Source organism: Bos grunniens, chromosome 13 (genome assembly GCF_055505025.1).
Source record: "Bos grunniens cultivar Pamir isolate PY7600 chromosome 13, Bosgru_T2T1.0, whole genome shotgun sequence".
In the NCBI taxonomy this organism is placed as follows: Eukaryota; Metazoa; Chordata; class Mammalia; order Artiodactyla; family Bovidae; genus Bos; species Bos grunniens.
Window position 1 is genome coordinate 49,726,223 of NC_141177.1, and position 16,433 is coordinate 49,742,655.

At 40.7% G+C, this 16,433-nt stretch overlaps 1 protein-coding gene and 1 long non-coding RNA gene across 14 annotated transcripts in view; one reads left to right on the forward strand and one right to left on the reverse strand.

The window, feature by feature from the left end:
- ZEB1 (zinc finger E-box binding homeobox 1) overlaps positions 1-16,433 on the forward strand; it is a 196,872-nt gene that overhangs the window by 168,111 nt on the left and 12,328 nt on the right. For 8 of the 10 annotated variants that reach the window (XM_086334045.1, XM_086334048.1, XM_086334047.1 and 5 more), the window contains 3 exons: positions 1,483-1,644; positions 9,955-10,157; positions 14,210-14,315. In XM_086334045.1, coding sequence (XP_086190171.1) covers positions 10,128-10,157; positions 14,210-14,315 — 136 coding nt within the window. In that variant the 5' untranslated portion in view covers positions 1,483-1,644; positions 9,955-10,127. The remainder of the gene's footprint in view (positions 1-1,482; positions 1,645-9,954; positions 10,158-14,209; positions 14,316-16,433) is intronic. The other 2 variants (XM_086334043.1, XM_086334044.1) reach the window with 1 other exon arrangement.
- LOC147360965 (uncharacterized) overlaps positions 8,570-16,433 on the reverse strand; it is a 66,888-nt gene continuing 59,024 nt past the window's right edge. The window contains exons 4-6 of one of the 4 annotated variants that reach the window (XR_015139531.1): positions 13,771-13,892; positions 10,992-11,093; positions 10,119-10,277 (exon numbers count right to left, since the gene is read on the reverse strand). This is a non-coding gene — a long non-coding RNA (uncharacterized LOC147360965). Of the gene's footprint in view, positions 8,707-10,118; positions 10,278-10,984; positions 11,094-13,770; positions 13,893-16,433 lie in introns of those variants that run through there. The other 3 variants (XR_015139533.1, XR_015139534.1, XR_015139535.1) reach the window with 3 other exon arrangements.

The following is a 16,433-nucleotide window of genomic DNA, read 5'->3' on the forward strand; positions in this document are numbered from 1 at the left end:
AAGAAGCTTTTGGACTCTAGGAAGGGCCCTGCATGAAAGCTGAGGATCTGGAAATGGATTCCCTTTAAGTGAAGAGTGGTGGCTTCCCTCTTAAAGAGTCTTCACCTCCGCCTGGACCCAGTGACCAAGGTTTGGTGACAACTGGCATCAACTGAAGAAAAAGAGTTCTCAATACAGGCGACCATCGAACAACACAGTGGTAGAGGCACCTGCCCCCCTGCAGTGGATTCCATGTGTAATTTACAGGCAGCCCTCCCAATACTGGATTCCTCTGTGTCTGCAGTTTCACATCCATGGGTTCAACCAACGACAGTCATATAGTACTAGAGTATTCACTATTGAAAAAACCTAAGTATAAGTGGATCCTCACAGTTCAAACCCATGTTGTTCAGGGACTGACTATATATAGCAGACACTACGTAACTGATAGCTACTGCCTGTGTTTAAAAGGAGGAAAAGATGGTGAGTAGTCACCTTTATTACTCTGTCGTTGGTGCTAAAGTGTTACACAGCAGCTACGTTGAGAAACTGAGTTACTGCTCCCGTGCAAGTGTTGTAGTATCTGTTGAACAAAAAGATGCTGGTACATCACCGTCTTAATTGGGCCCAGTTCAGTCTGCTGTTTCACAAATTCAGAACCGACTTCAATCTGAAGTGTGTGAAGAAGTCATACATGAGACACCCAGAGGCCATACTGACCCAGGATAGTCACCAGAAGTGTGGACCCTCCTCCGGGAGGACAGACGGATGGAACCCCAGGGCACCAGGCCCACCCTGCAGCACACCAGTGCCCTGGCTCCCTTCTCCAAGCGAAGACGTGCTCTACCCTTGTAACCTGACTTGGTGGAAATGCCTCTCCCATCACCCAGCAGTGACACAGTTACTGGAGCAGAAAGACAAAGAACAGCCCTGTCTGTATCTGAATACTCGGGGAGATGGAAAGCACTTTTATCAGTTTGATACTCTTTAACTCTTATTAGAAATCTTTCTGATTGTAGCTAACTATTAAAGCTGTTTTCTAAGAAACCACATAATTGAACTGAACTTCAGAGCAGTTTGCACTCAGTTTGTCATTCAAGTACAACTCTAAGTAAACATGGTACAGTCGGTTGCTAGGAAGTACTTAGGTTTGGGAACTATGTTTTTCTCTTTTCCTGTTTTCCTTGCTTTATTATTGATTGAGAAACTAAGGATTCAGCCAGCCTCCACTGGGTCTTGTTCACCAGTAAGATGGAATAGAAGTACAACCCTAAAACTTAAAGAGGATATGGTTACAATGTTGAGACTTTTAGAACACTGTAAACTTATAAAAACAGACTTCTCAATAGATTATAGGTGAATGAGTAAATTGTTTTTAATATTCCTGTAAATATTTCCTATAGATTCAAGGACAGTTGTATTCTCTCAAGATAGTTTCTTATTTAGGAAAACTATGTAACAACTTGGTGAAATGGCTTTTTATAGAGTATGCATTTCTTTTAGTAAAAGATGATGAATGCGACTCAGATGCAGAAAATGAACAAAACCATGATCCTAACGTTGAAGAGTTCCTGCAACAACAAGACACTGCAGTCATCTACCCCGAGGCACCCGAGGATGACCAGAGGCAGGGCACGCCGGAGGCCAGCGGGCATGATGAAAACGGTAATTGGAGCTCACGGCCGCTTGGTTCTCACCTCTGAAGGATTATTGCTTCCATTGCACTGTGTGGGAACCCACCCCACTATAGGGAACATTTCTGAAAACGAGAATTTATTGCAGATGGCAATAGAGAGTAATTTCTTTAGCGAATGGAGTGATGTCCATGGTAACAGTGTGTAGTCTTTTGTCAGTGCATCTCATGTGTGCACTGTGATGACCCGCACGTGAGATGCTTAGCACCGTGCCTGGACATTGACTTCCATTCACTTACATGGCAGCAGGCAGCAGAAGTAGGTTCTGGGAGAAGCCATACTTCCCCTTGATGCTGCTCCACTGTTCTGGAAGAAAACCTTGGTGGTATGGTTCAGAACATACTAATTTGGAGACAGTTTTGTTTTTTTTTTTCCTGTATCTATGTTGGTCGTCTCTGATATTAACAGCCAGTGTATAAACAGCAGTAAAATACAATAGTAATGTGTTCATATTCTCCTGTAAAGAAATCAGCTGTCATTCTGCCTTCCAAGCACTAGAAACAGATGAAAATAGCATGTTTCAATACTACTCTCTCAAGTCATCTCACCCTTTCCCTCCCCTACTGTGACCAAAGGTCTGTTCTTTATATCTGCATCTCCTTTGCTGCCCTGCAAATAGGATCATCTGTAGTGTCTTTCTAGATTCCATATATATGCATTAATATGTGATATTAATATATGATTGTTCATCTCTCTCTTTCTGACTTACTTCATTCTGTATAATAGGCTCTAGGTTCATCCGCCTCATTAGAACTGACTCAAATGTGTTCCTTTTTATAGCTGAGTAGTATTCCATTGTGTATATGTACCACATCTTCTTTATCCATTCATCTGTCAGTGGGACATCTAGGTTGCTTCCATGTCATAACTATTGTAAACAGTGCTATAATGAACACTGGGGTACATGAGTCTTTCTTTTTCAATTATGGTTTCTTATGTCCAATAGTGGAAATGCTGGGTCATATGGTAGTTTTATTCTTAGTTTTGTAAGGAATCTCCATACTCTTTTCCATAGGTACTGTATAAATTTGCATTCCCACCAACAGGGCAAGAGAGTTCCCCTTTCTCCATACCCTCTAGAAATTTATTGTTGGTTGACTTTATGATGATGGCCATTCTGATAAGAGTAAGATAATACTTCATTGTAGTTTTGATTTGCATTTCTCTGATAGGGAATGATATTGTGCATCTTTTCATGTGTTTATTAGCCATCTGCATGTCGTCTTTAGAGAAATGTCTGTATAGGTCTTCTGCCTGCTTTTTGATGGAGTTGGTTGTTTTTCTACCATTGAGCTGCATGAGCTGCTTGTATAACTTGGAAATTAGTCCTCTGTCAGTTGTTTCATTTGCTGTTATTTTCTCCCATCCTGAGGGCCGTCTTTTCCCCTTGCTTATAGGTTCCTTCATTGTGCAGAAGCTTTCAGTGAGGTCCCATTGGTTTTTGTTTATCTATGTTACTCCAGGAGGTGGGTCAGAGAAAATCTTACATATTGCTGTGATTTGTGTCAAAGAGTGTTCTGCCTATGTTTTCCTATGAGTTTTATCATTTCTGGCCTTACATTTAGGTCTTTAATACATTTTGAGTTTATTTTTGTGTGTGGTGTTAGGAAGTTCTAATTTCTTTCTTTTACACATAGCTGTCCAGTTTTCCCAGCACCACTTATTGAAGAGACTGTCTTTTCTAATCTGTATGTATCCCTAGATCTGAAGTGGGTCGTGAGTGTGTGTGTGTGTGAATTCAGTCAGTAAGTTGCGTCTGACTCTCTGCAGCCACATGGACTGCAGCATGCCAGGCTTCCCTGTCCTTCACTACCTCTTGGAGTTTGCTCAGATTATGGCCATTGAGTCAGTGATGCTGTCTCATCTCATCCTTTGCCACCTGCTTCTCCTTTTGCCTGCCTTCTTTCCTGGCATCTGAGTCTTTCCTAATGAGTCGGCTCTTTGCATCAGGTAGTCAAAGTATTGGAGCTTCAGCATCAGTCCTTCCAATGGATATTCAGGTTAACTTCCTTTAGAATTGACTGGTTTGATCTTCTTGCAGTCCAGGGCACTCTCAAGAGTCTTATCCAGCACCACAATTCAGTTCAGTTCAGTTCAGTTGCTCAGTCGTGTCCAACTCTTTGAGACCCCATGAATCTCAGCACGCCAGGCCTCCCTGTCCATCACCAACTCCCGGAGTTCACTCAAACTCACGTCCATCGAGTCAGTGATGCCATCCAGCCATCTCATCCTCTGTCATCCCCTTTTCCTCCTGCCCCCAGTCCCTCCCAACATTTAGAAGGCATCAATTCTTTGGCACTCAGCCTTTTTTATGGTCCAGCTCTCATGTCCATACATGACTATTGAAAAAACCATAGCTTTGACTATACACACCTTTGTCAGCAAAGCGATGTCTTTTTAATATGCTCTCTAGGTTTGCCATAGCTTTCCTTCCAAGGAGCAAGCATCTTTTAATGTCATGGCTGCAGTCATCATCTACTGTGATTTGGGTCTCTTGTAGACTGCATATATATGGGTCTTATCTTTGTATCCATTCAGCCAATCTTTTGGTTGGAGCATTTAATCTATTTATATTTGAGGTAATTGATGATATATATATTCTTATTGCTGTTTTGTTACTTTGGGGATTGTTTTTGTGGATTTAGGCATTTATTGTTTGTAGATTTTTTGATGATAGCCATTCTGACTGGTGTGAAGTGATACCTAATTGTAGTTTTGATTTGCATTTCTCTAGTAATAATGTTGAGCTTCTTTTTGTGTGCCTTCTGGCCATCTGTATGTCTTCTTGTAGAATTGTCCATTTAGATTTTTTGCCCATTTTTTGAATGCATTGTTAAAAGAACAGCTGAGTTGGCATGAGCTGTTTGTTGGGTGGTTTGTTTTTGTAGATCTTTTTTCTTCCCTTCCTCTTTGGTTCTCTTGTGATTTGATGACTATCTTCAGTGTTGTGTTGGGATTCCTTTTTCCTTTTTGTGCACATGTCTGTTGTAGATTTTTGGTTTGCGGTTCCCGCAAGGTTTTGCTAAAGCAGTCTGTATATATACGAGATAGTTTTAAGTTGCTGGTCTCTTAATTTCAAATGCATTTCCAATATCCTGCATTGTACTCTTCTCTTCTCACGCTTGCTGATTTTGATGCCATGTTTGTGTGTGGATGATTTCCTACCTTTACCGTATGTTTGCCCTAACCAGTGACTTTCCTGTTCGTAATTGTCTTGTTTATAGTTGTAGGCTTTTCTTTTCCCCCCGAAGAAGTTTCTTTATCAATTATTGTAAAACTGGTTTGGTGGTGCCAAATTAGCTTTTGCTTGTCTGTAAAATTTTTTACTTCTCTGTCGAAATCAGAGCTTTGCTGAGTATTCTTGGTTACAGGATTTTCCCTTTCACCCCTTTAAAAATACATTGCCACTCCCTTCTGGCCTCTAGGGTTTCTGCTAAAAAATCAGCTAATAACCTTATGGGGACTCCCTTGTATGTTATTTGTTGCTTTTCTCTTGTTGCTTTTAATATTTTCTCTTTAATTTTTTAATTAATTAATTTTAATTGGAGGCTAATTACTTTACAATATTGTAGTGGTTTTTGCCATACATTCACATGAATCAGCCATGGGTGTACGTGTGTCCCCCATCCCGAACCCCTCTCCCACCTCCCTCCCCATCCCCTCTCTCAGGGTCATCCCAGTGCACCAGCCCTGAGCACCCTGTCTCATGCATCGAACCTGGACTGGCAATCTGTTTCACATATGGTAATATACATGTTTCAATGCTATCCTCTCTTTAATTTTTTATCAAGTTGATTAATATGTCTTGGCATGTTCCTCCTTGGGTTTATCCTGGGTTTATCTGTGCTTCCTGGACTTAGGTGACTATTTCCTTTCCCCTGTTAGGGAAGTTTTCAGCTATTAATCTCTTCAAATACTTTCTCAGGCCCTTTCTCTCTCTCCTTCTAGGACCACTATAATGTGAATGCGGGTACATTTAATGTTGCCCCAACAGGTAGGTCTGGCCCAGGCTCCTCTGAAAACACTGCTTTTTCCCTTGTGTCCCAGCGTGCCCAGTACCTTGTGTGTGCCCCTTAAGCGTGTTACTTCTCTTTTCCTCAATTTTTTGAAGTTCCTGTGATCAAGCCCCATTGGCCTTAAAAGTCAAATGCTCTGGGGTCTCATCCCCCTGATGCCAGATCTCCAGACCCAGGAGCCTGACATAGGGCTCAGAACTCTCATTCCTGTGGGAGAACCTCTGTAATATGGTTACTTTCTAGTATATGCGTCACCCACCCAGCAGGAATGGAGTTGAGTTATATTGCGAATACACCCCTTACACCATCTCCTTATGGCCTCTTCTGTGTCTTTGGAAGTAGAATATGCTTTCTGGTAGGTTCCAGCCTTTTTTGCTGTTGGCTGTTGAGCAGTTAGTTGTGATTTGGGCGTCTTCTTGAGAGGCGGTAAGAGCAGGTCCTTACTCCTCCATCTTGTCCTCTGGGCTTACTTTAATCTTAGGCACATATTCTTGAACTCAACACTGCAATGGTGATTCCCTTATTCTCTGTCATGAAGATGGATGAGGAATGGGGGTATGATTTGACCTATTATTGAATTATTTGATTTCTTACTGTTGAGCTTTACGGATTCTTTGTGTATTTTGGATAGTAGTCCTTCTTCAACTGTGTCATTTGTAAATAGTTTTCCCAGTCTGTTTATCGTCTAACTCGCTTATTGTCTTATCTCATGGGGCAGAATGTTCTCAATTAAGTCCAGCTTATCAATTATGCCTTTCATGACTCATGCCTTTGGTATCCAAACAGGCATTACAATACCCAAGTTGGTATAGGTTTTCTTCTGTTATAGCCTGTGTCTTACTCATTTTGCATTTTATAGTTAGGCCTGTGATCCTTTTTGAGTTAATTTTTGTGAAGGGTGTAAGGTCTGTGTTTACATTCATATTTTTGTGTGTGGATGTCCAATTGTTCCATTACAGTTTGTGAAAAGACTGTCTTTGCTCCATTGTATTGCATTCGCTCTCTGGGCTCACCTGTACTCCATTCCACTGATCCATTTGTCTGTTCTCTCACCAACACCACACTATCTTAATTATTAAAGTTATGTAGTAAGCCTTGAAGACAGGTAGTGTCGGTCTCCCGTTATTCTTGCCTTCAGTGTTATGTTGCCTCTTCTGGGTCTCTTGCCTCTCCATGTGAGTTTAGAATTTTTGTCAATATCCATAAAATAACTTGATTGGGACTGCACTGAATATGAAGATCTAGTTGGGAAGAACTGACATCCTGATAGTATTGAGTCTCCTTATCCTTGAACATGGAATATCTTTGTATTTATCAAGTGCTTTCGTTTCACTTATCAGAGTTTTGTAGTTTTCCTCAAATAAGTCTTATACATATTTTGTTAGATTTATGCCTAATCATTTCGGCATTTTGGTGCTAATGTAAATGGTACTGTATCAATCAACTTTCCGATTTTTGAAGGAAATCTACAAGGGTGATCAGAAAACAAATCAGATTCCATTACAGAAAGTCAACTGTCCCTTCCTTAAATTAGGAAATCAGCTGTGGAAAAGATCAGAAAGGAAGCTTTCACTCCAGAATAGGTAGGATTTCTGTAAATAATTTGGTGACAAAGGAAAGAGAAGTAGGCTACTCTAGAAATTCTTTACTTCAGTGTGGCAAAAGGACACATTTCTGAAAATGATAGTTAGCCTGAGGACACTGTTGATCTATTTGCAGATTTGTCGAGTCCAGAGTTATTAGCATCATAATTCTGTAGGGCCTGCTTGCCTACTGTTTTTTTTGTTTGTTTGTTTCCTGGATTTTTTTTTTTTTCTCTTAAAGAAAATGTGTTAACATTTCACCTGAAGAAGCAGTAGGTTACAATAAATATGAAAGGGAAATATAAAACCTTAAAATACAGATGTTTATAAACATGTAAAATTATTATGTAACAGGATTTCAAAAAGCCTCAGTGAAATAATGAAAACTCAGCTTTGTAAAGTCCATTGTAACAAATCAGTGCAGTTAAGTCCCATAAGAATTGGAGCCTTAGTCATTCTGAATCAGTACAACATTTGAAGTATACAGTGTTTTTCATTCAGGTATTCACTACCTTCAGGTATGTAATGTAGTTTAACTGCTAATACAGTATTCCACAGTAGGTATGCTGTCACACCAGCAACATCTCTTGCCATGAAAAAGTAATTATCTTCAGAAGCACTTAGGTTTTTACTGTTTTAGTAAATTAAACATACCATCCTGTACTTCATAAGTTGTAAACAGGGGAGCTTTATTCCAGCAGGTTGATTTATCAAAATTCTGGTTCAGTGGGAACAAATCAAGGAGGTTTTTTCACAGGTTTTGTATCAGTCTGCCACTAAAGGAAGTTTAAGACACAGAAATTTAAAATGTTTTTTAAGTAAGTTTATTTATGGTCACAGATTCATAAATGATCACAGACTCATAAAGAAATTATAGTTCGAAAAGTGGTCAGACATAGGGTGGATTTTTTAGTACTGAATTCCTACCATAGGTGTATTATAGGAATTCTAAAAAGAAACATCTATTCCTTAAAGGTCTTCATTGCTAAAAGGTGAGTTTTAAAAAAAACTTTTTTAAAAACAAAAACAAAAATTTTAACTTTTAAACCTGTTCATTCTATAAACTTATAATGTTAAATATTTATTTTTCATTGTTTTATGCTGTTGGCCTAAAATAAGTTCATATCTCATATGTGTGAGAACATTCAATAGATATTTATGAAAAGAACTTGCTGTTTAAATATGAGCAACTTGCCATTTTATAAAATTATTAGTATTTTGTACATTAATTACAAGAATTAATCATGAAGACAAGAAAATAGAATGAAATGCCGAGCAGACAGCTTATGACACAGGAGTTCAGGGCAGCTTAACTGGTGGAAGCAAACCGATTGTGGTGCTGACGATAAAACACCTGTCACGGGGCCTCTGACCTCAGCCCCTGGAACCAGCCGAGAGCAGCAGCATCGCCAGGCGAGGGGAGTGTCCCAAACACTGTACAAACAGGAAGTCGTTAGAACACAGCATGATTCCCCCCAAATGTCCTCACAGGGCTAGTCTAGTCCCCAGAGAAGTGGGTCATGTCAGAGTCATCACCAGTGGAAAAGTCTCTGGTTCCAGGTACCTTGCTAGCTGATAACGGAAGATACCATCATAAACTTTGGGGTCTTGGTTGTTTGACTTTATTCATATATTTGATATATATTTCAGTGTACTTAGCTATGTAGAGTCAGGTGTTCAGCCTGTTCATTGCAGGCTTGTCCTTGAATAAGACATTTAATTTATATGGACTTGAATTTCAATAACAGTGACAGCTTGATGAAGTAAAGATTATGACATTTTCTCTGGTAGTCTGTTTTTCTATAAGAAATTAAAAATAAAGTTAAGATAACATTTATAGCAAGATGTGACTTAGGAACTTTTTTCTTTGAAGAAGTAAATCCAATATAGAAATGTAGTTAAATAATATTGGCCAAGTGATATTACATTTTAAGATTGGCAGGCTTAGATGTTTCCATGTATTAAAAATATGTAGTTCATTCTCTGAACTACAGTTTATCTAGAATGGCTTATTTTCTGAAAGCTATCCTAATAGTCATCCATCTGAAACTAAACAAGAAGTGTGCTGGTGTGTCTCGGGAGGGGAAAGAACACGAAGATGCAGGGGCATCTCAGTGGCCAGCCTCAGTCCAGCCCCCACGGCTCCTCACACCTCCTACAATACGTCCTCCACACTCACCTGCAGGGGAGCCTTAGAAACGTGCTCTAACTGTATGCTACTTACTCTCTGATGACTGTAGTGACATTTTTCAAATTTGAAAGAATGAACATTCAATAACTAATGATGACATTGTTACCTTTGTAGAAAGATGGTTATTGTGTACCAAACCCCTTTCATGTGTATACATTCACAACGATAACCTGCATTATAATTTTGCTTTTGTTTTGTCTAATTAACCACACAAAAGAAGGGAAGAATTACGTTTTAGTGAAAAAGATATGAGACTTTAAAGTCAGCTTGCATTTGACTCTCAACTTCATTGTTCACAGGCTGTGTGACTTGGAAGTAATTTAACCTTTTCTGGGCATCACGTCCTCTCTTTATAAAACAGAGACACATCAGTGTGTTGGTTTTGAGGATCAGCTACAAAGCACAATATCTGGCACACAGCAGAGGGCCTCGGTGGGCGCTTTGGTGCTACTTTGGGAACATCTTTAAAACGTACGATCCTTGTTTCACAGGAACACCAGATGCATTTTCCCAGTTGCTCACCTGTCCGTACTGTGACAGAGGATATAAACGCTTTACCTCTCTGAAAGAACACATTAAGTATCGCCACGAGAAGAACGAAGACAACTTCAGCTGCTCCCTGTGCAGTTACACGTTTGCATACAGAACCCAGCTCGAGCGCCACATGACCTCCCACAAATCAGGACGAGAGCAGGTAAGTGGCATGACTCAGATTCACCCACTGTCCACACCGAGAACTCCTCGCTCCGTGGAAGGCAGGCTCTCACACACTGAAAGATTAAGGGGCTGTACCAGACAGTGTCTGGCCTGCAGCCTTGTAAAAAGGACAGTGATTATTCGTTTGGATGATCGGGTCATTTCTGAGTTTAAATGCACATGTAAACAACTATGAACACTATTTTAGAAGTGACTACATTTCTTTTCAGACAAGGTCCCTTTCAACTCATTTATTTTGCTTATATCATAACAAATATGTCAAGTTTATAACTGGATTTCAAGATGCATTCTACTAAAATGTTCAATGTAGAAAAATAAATACCATTTAATAAACCACATGACTTACTACTGACCAAGTAGAGGAGAAAATCAAACAATAATCAAGTTTAATTTTTCGTGAAACACCGATTATCATCATATAAGCTACTGTGGCTTTTTCCCATGTAAGGGAAGTTGCCTCTTAAGAATCTAAAGTTTAGACTGAATCATTTTTAATCTGAGGACTCAATTTTTCATATGGTTTCATTCTGTTTCTATGTCACTTTGCCTCAATTTCTAGAAGTATAAACCAAGACTATCCTTAAGTTACGTTGCTGGCTCTGAACTTAAGGATTAAAGTCAGAAACGTTTTTGCCAGTTCTGCTTTTGTAAGGTCAACTGTAAATAATCAAATCAATATCTGGTTAATCTAGATTTAAAAATCAAATAAGTGTTCAGCAGCACATGGTATGTTGAAGGTGTGTGCTGTGCTTGGGGCACATGTTCAGTCTCTTCTGTCAAAAGACAGATATATAACAGGAATACCTGTTACCTGAGTGTAAGAGTCTGCTCCATGTGTACCCACGTCACTGACCCCAGAGAGCGCGAGTTACCCTCTTGGCTATGATGGCTCAACCAAAAACCACGCCAAAATCTGTAAGAGAAACAGTGATGAGAATGGGTCAGCCTGTCTCCCCAGGACCCTGGTGACAGTACTCATGAAATCATGGGGTGTGGAGTGTACAGGCAGGCATGATGAGCACAGGGCCAGCTTTTCCTTGGGGAGGTCAGTGCTTCAGTCCACAAAGGAGCACTTGGGGTGGGAGTAAGTGCCACGAGGAGGAAACTCACCCACAGAAGACAAACCCCATCTTCTCATCTGCCCTGAATGGGTCTCATCAGAGACAGAACAGAAGCATGCTCTTGGCACCCCAGTGTCCTGACCTGACCACAGTGTGGGTGGGCCCTGGGGACGTGACCCAGTGTAGACAGGCCCTGGGGACATGGCCACAGTGTAGACGAGCCCTGGGGGCCTGATGCCAGTGTAGACAGGCCCTGGGGATGTGGCCACAGTGTAGACGAGCCCTGGGGATGTGGCCACAGTGTAGACAGGCCCTGAGGACGTGGCCACAGGGTAGCCAGGCCCTGGGGACGTGGCCACAGGGTAGCCAGGCCCTGGGGACGTGGCCACAGGGTAGCCAGGCCCTGGGGACATGACCACAGTGTAGACAAGCCCTGGGACAGGAGCTGTTCAGGTGACATTTGGGAGCAGAGCTATCCTGCAACTGCTGCCCCCACATCCTCTCCACCCCAAGGGCCCTTGTCGAAGGAGCCTCAAAGGACAGAGAGAACTGGAGGGAAAGCCAGAGATGCTGTGAGAAAAATAAGTCGTAAGATCTCTGATGATCACGAAGGCCACTGTGTGTGTGAGGCTTTCTCTGAGGGAGGTAAAGGTAGCCGGTCAGTTTCATATGTGAAATATGTGGTCAGACCAAGGTCAGAAAGGAGCCGTGATAGAATGTGGAGGCCAGCAACATGAGGGGTATAATTGGGAACCGTTTAGGTTAGGAGGCAGAGCGTCCACCTCGCTGGCCTCTGGAAATCAAGGTAAGCATTTCCAGGTTGTCTTATTCATGCAACAGATATCTGAGTTTTGATTCTGTGTAAGGCCTGTTGTAGGTGTTTAAGACACAGTAGTGAAAATGAGCAAGTCCCTGACAGTAGCGGGAGTGTCTTATAGGTGAGAGAAAACAGATGTAAAATATAAACACAGGTAGAATGAAGAAGACAAAGCAAAGAGGATAGAAAGTGGCGGAAGCTGCTTTTTTTTTTTTTTTTTAATAGAGTAGAGACCTTTCTGAGACTAGGACATCTGAACCTGGACTTGGGTGAAGTGAGGGAGCCAGTCACAGAATGACTGGGAGAAGGGCCTTCTGTGCAGAGGGAGCAGAGGAGCGTGAAGGCCTCAGGCAGAAGCCAAGGAACAGCAGGCAGCCAGGGTGCACAAAGGGGAGAAAGATGAAGAGGCTGGGTAGGGAGGAGGCAGATGATGAGGCCTCTTGTATGAGCCGTGGCTAAGGCCTGTGATTTTACTCTAAAGTATTATAGGGAAGCATTTGAAAGATACTGAATTTTGTGTTTATGGCTTATTTTTAAGGCCAGGTGATCTGTGGGTTGGAGAGTAGATCGAGAGAAACGAGAAGGAAGCAGGAAGCACACTTAAGGGCTGTGGCTGTAACCCAGGCCAGAGGCACTGGTGTGACAGATGTGACGTCATGAGGATGGTGGCTGTAGGCTGGCTTGCTGAGGGATTGGATAAGGGTATCAGGGAAAGAGAGGGACCAGGATTCCTCCAAATTAGGGCCTAAGCAATGATCAGATAAATGAGGGGTTTACTCACAAAGGTAAGAAACAGGAGTAAGTAAGTGTTAGTTACTCAGTTGTGTCCAACTCTTTGTGACCCCCATGGACTAGCCCATCAGGCTCCTCTGTCCATGGAATTCTCCAGGCAAGAATACTGCAGTGAGTAGCCATTTGATCCTCCCCACCCAGGGATCGAACCTTGGTCTCCTGCACTGCAGGTGGATTAAGCCCCCAAAAAACAGGAGAGGAGGAGCTAATTTCCAGGAGAGAAATGAAGAGGTCAGTGTAGTCCTCTTAGCAGATGCCTGTCACTGTTCAGGGGGGACGTCGAGGAAGCTGTGAGAGTCTGGAATGGAGAGAGGAGAGACCTAGAGAGAGCTATTTGGAGTTGGCGCCATGTATTCAATTTCAAAGCCAGGGGTTTGGGTGAAGTAGAGCCTGACACATACTTCACGCTCATCCTCTGTCCTTCCTGTGTGAAGGACAGAAGGGAGATTGCAGTTTGGGAGAACATAGAACAAGCAGAACTGGAGCCTTTGAACGATGGGTAGAGTCTTAATAGTCACAATTAAGGGGAAACGTAGCCAGGAAGTAAGGGATGGTATCAGTGGGAGCAGGGAGGTGAAGAGCGGTGTATTGCAGAAGGTGGGACTCACTGGATGATGAGATGTGGACTCCTGCTGAAGAAGCCTGGAAACTCAGGGCTAGAAACCTGGCATCTGTAGCCTTAGAATCTGTGCCCATGGGTGAACAGGAATCCTCTAGAAATTTATGAGTAGAATATCGCATAATTCAGTTCAAACACTGCTTTTGTAAGATGAATAAAGGGTGCAGAATTAATTCGAAGTATGTAAAAGTGGGAGTTTGATAAACCAGACAGAAAGCTATTACAGTAATCCATATTTGACTGAAAAGAGGGAAGTATTTTTTAAATCATCAGATTAAGATTTTGGAAATACCAAACTTACTAGAGAGGATAAAGTCCTGAAAAAGCCCCAGCCTTTTCTTCTGTTCAGGAGACCTTGTTCTTCTGTTTAGTTAAGTGTGCTTGAGACAGATTCCTGGACATTCTGGACCATGGTTTCTTTACCTGTCAATTAGAGTGCAGGAGAGGGAAATCATCTCTAGTTCCCGGTCAAGTACATATTTTTGCTAAATGCTATATTGCATCATAGAGTGATTCTGATTCTTTAAACTGGGAAGTGGAGATTTTCCTTTATGTCAAAATTCTGTTGCCACTGTCCTCTTCCTTTTTGGTAACATTTAGCGTTAGATTTTTGTGACTGCTACGATTTGAGGCCTTTAAGAAACAAAAGAACCACCCAAACATTACTTTTAGCAGATTGGATGTTCTTTATGTCTAAAGATTTTTTGCTTTATAAATAAAATACCAATTCTTTCTTACAGAGACATGTGACGCAGTCTGGGGGTAATCGTAAATTCAAGTGCACTGAATGTGGAAAAGCTTTCAAATACAAACACCATCTAAAAGAGCACTTAAGAATCCACAGTGGTAAATATTTGTTTTCTTTGTCTACCTTGAATATCATAGTGATTATGATAGTAAATTAATATCACATGTGAGCTACACATATGGTTACAAACTCTGCAGTGGTTTTGGGATAAACACTAATATTGAGACATTTTCTGCTTATAAACGGTATTTTATTGGGATCTGACTCTTTGGCTAAAGTATATCAAGCTAAGAGGACACACTTTGAATTTCCTAATAAGAATATAGCGTTTTACAAGATGTACAACCTGAGACATGAGCTTTTCAGTGAATGTTCATTTCATTGCCTCTGTTGCACAGTTAACAGGGAATGATAAAGCGTGTGCACAAGGAAAGGAGGAGATGAAGATGTTCTTTCCGTAAGAGGAGAGATGGAACTCAAGATAGGAAATGGCATGGTGCACCGTGGGGATTGTGGGAGAGGGCAGCACGAGGAGGGGTGGGAACTGTGGCACGAGAGGGGGTTTCACGGAAAAGGGCTTCCCCCATCTCACCCTCAGTTCTGCACTACTCAGCAGCTATAGCTTCACATGAAAAGTGAACATTAATACCTGGTAAAAATATTATGTCAATTTTAGAGACTTACAAAGAGAGCTCTGTTTGCCTTTTTTTGGAGGCTTTACTTACCCAAAAGCAACCAAGAAAATTCACATCGCATTATGAACCCTGTCTCCCGGTTAATTTTGATGCATTATTTAATATGAAATAATTTCAATGAAAGACAACTGTTAACTAATGAGTGGGAAATTATGGATTTCTGCACATCCTTGTTTTGTGAAAATTATTATATTGACAATTATTCATAGATTTTACAAATATCCTGCAAAAAAAGTACGGTTGGGTGGCTTTGTGATACGTGTGTTTTATTTTGGAACTGCATTAATAGAAGTTGTGCTGAATTGCTCATTGAGGGCTAAAAAATGTTACCTCTTAAAACATGCTCAAACTGAGATTCATACATTTTTAAAAAATTTTATACGTTAATGTGTCTGGAAAACAAAGCTGTCTTTTGGCATCTGCATCAGGATCCTGTTTCTTAGCTCCTGTGCTACTGAACAATTTTCATCAATTTCATATATATATATATATATATATATAAGTTAACATTATATTAGCATATATCCAATGGATATTTTTCCTGTACTACTTTTTTTTTCCAGCTTTATTGAGATATAACTGACATATAGCACTGTATAAGCAGCATGATTTGACTTATCTTGGCTATTGTAGATAATGCTGCAGTGAATGCATTGAAATGTATTATATATACAGGGCTGTATATATAATCTTTTCAAAGCAGTGTTTTCATTTTCTTTGGATGAATACTCAGAACTGGAATTGCTGGATTAAAAGGTAGTTTTCTTTTTAGTTTGTTGAGAAATCTGTATACCATTTTCCATAGTGGCTGTACCAATTTACATCCTCACCCACAGTGACCTAGGGTTCCCTTCTCTCCACAGTCTTGCCAATACTTTTTTGTGTGTGTGTAATAGTCATTCTGACAGGTGTATGGGGATATCGTATTAATGATGTTGAGCATCTTTTCATGTGACTGTTGGCTTCTATAAGTATTTTTTGGATAAATATATCTGTTCAGATTCTCAGCCCATTTTTAATTGGGTTGTATCTTTTGATTTTGAGTTGTACGAGTTCCTTGGACATTTTGCATATTAACCCCTATCTTCTATTCAGTAGGTGGCCTTTTCAGTTTGTTCATAGTTTTGTCTATACAAAAGTCTTTAAGTTTGATGTAGTCCCCTTTGTTTATTTTTGCTTTTATTCCCCTTTCCTGAGGAGACATATAAAAAAAATTATATTACTGAGATCTATGTCAAAGAGCTTATTGCCTGTGTTTTTTTCTGGAAGTTTTATGGTTTCAGATCTTTAATCTGAAATTTACTTTTGTGCGTAGTATGAGAGAGTGTAGCTGTCCAGTTTTCCCAACACCAGTTATTGAAGGGTCTTTTTCCCCCACTGTATATTGCCATAGGTTAACCACCCTTACGAGTTCATTTCTGTGGTTTCTGTTATGTTCCATAGATCTATTAATCTGCTTTTGTGCCAACACCATGCTAAATGACTGTAGCTTTGCAGCATAGTTTGAAATTGAGGCATGTG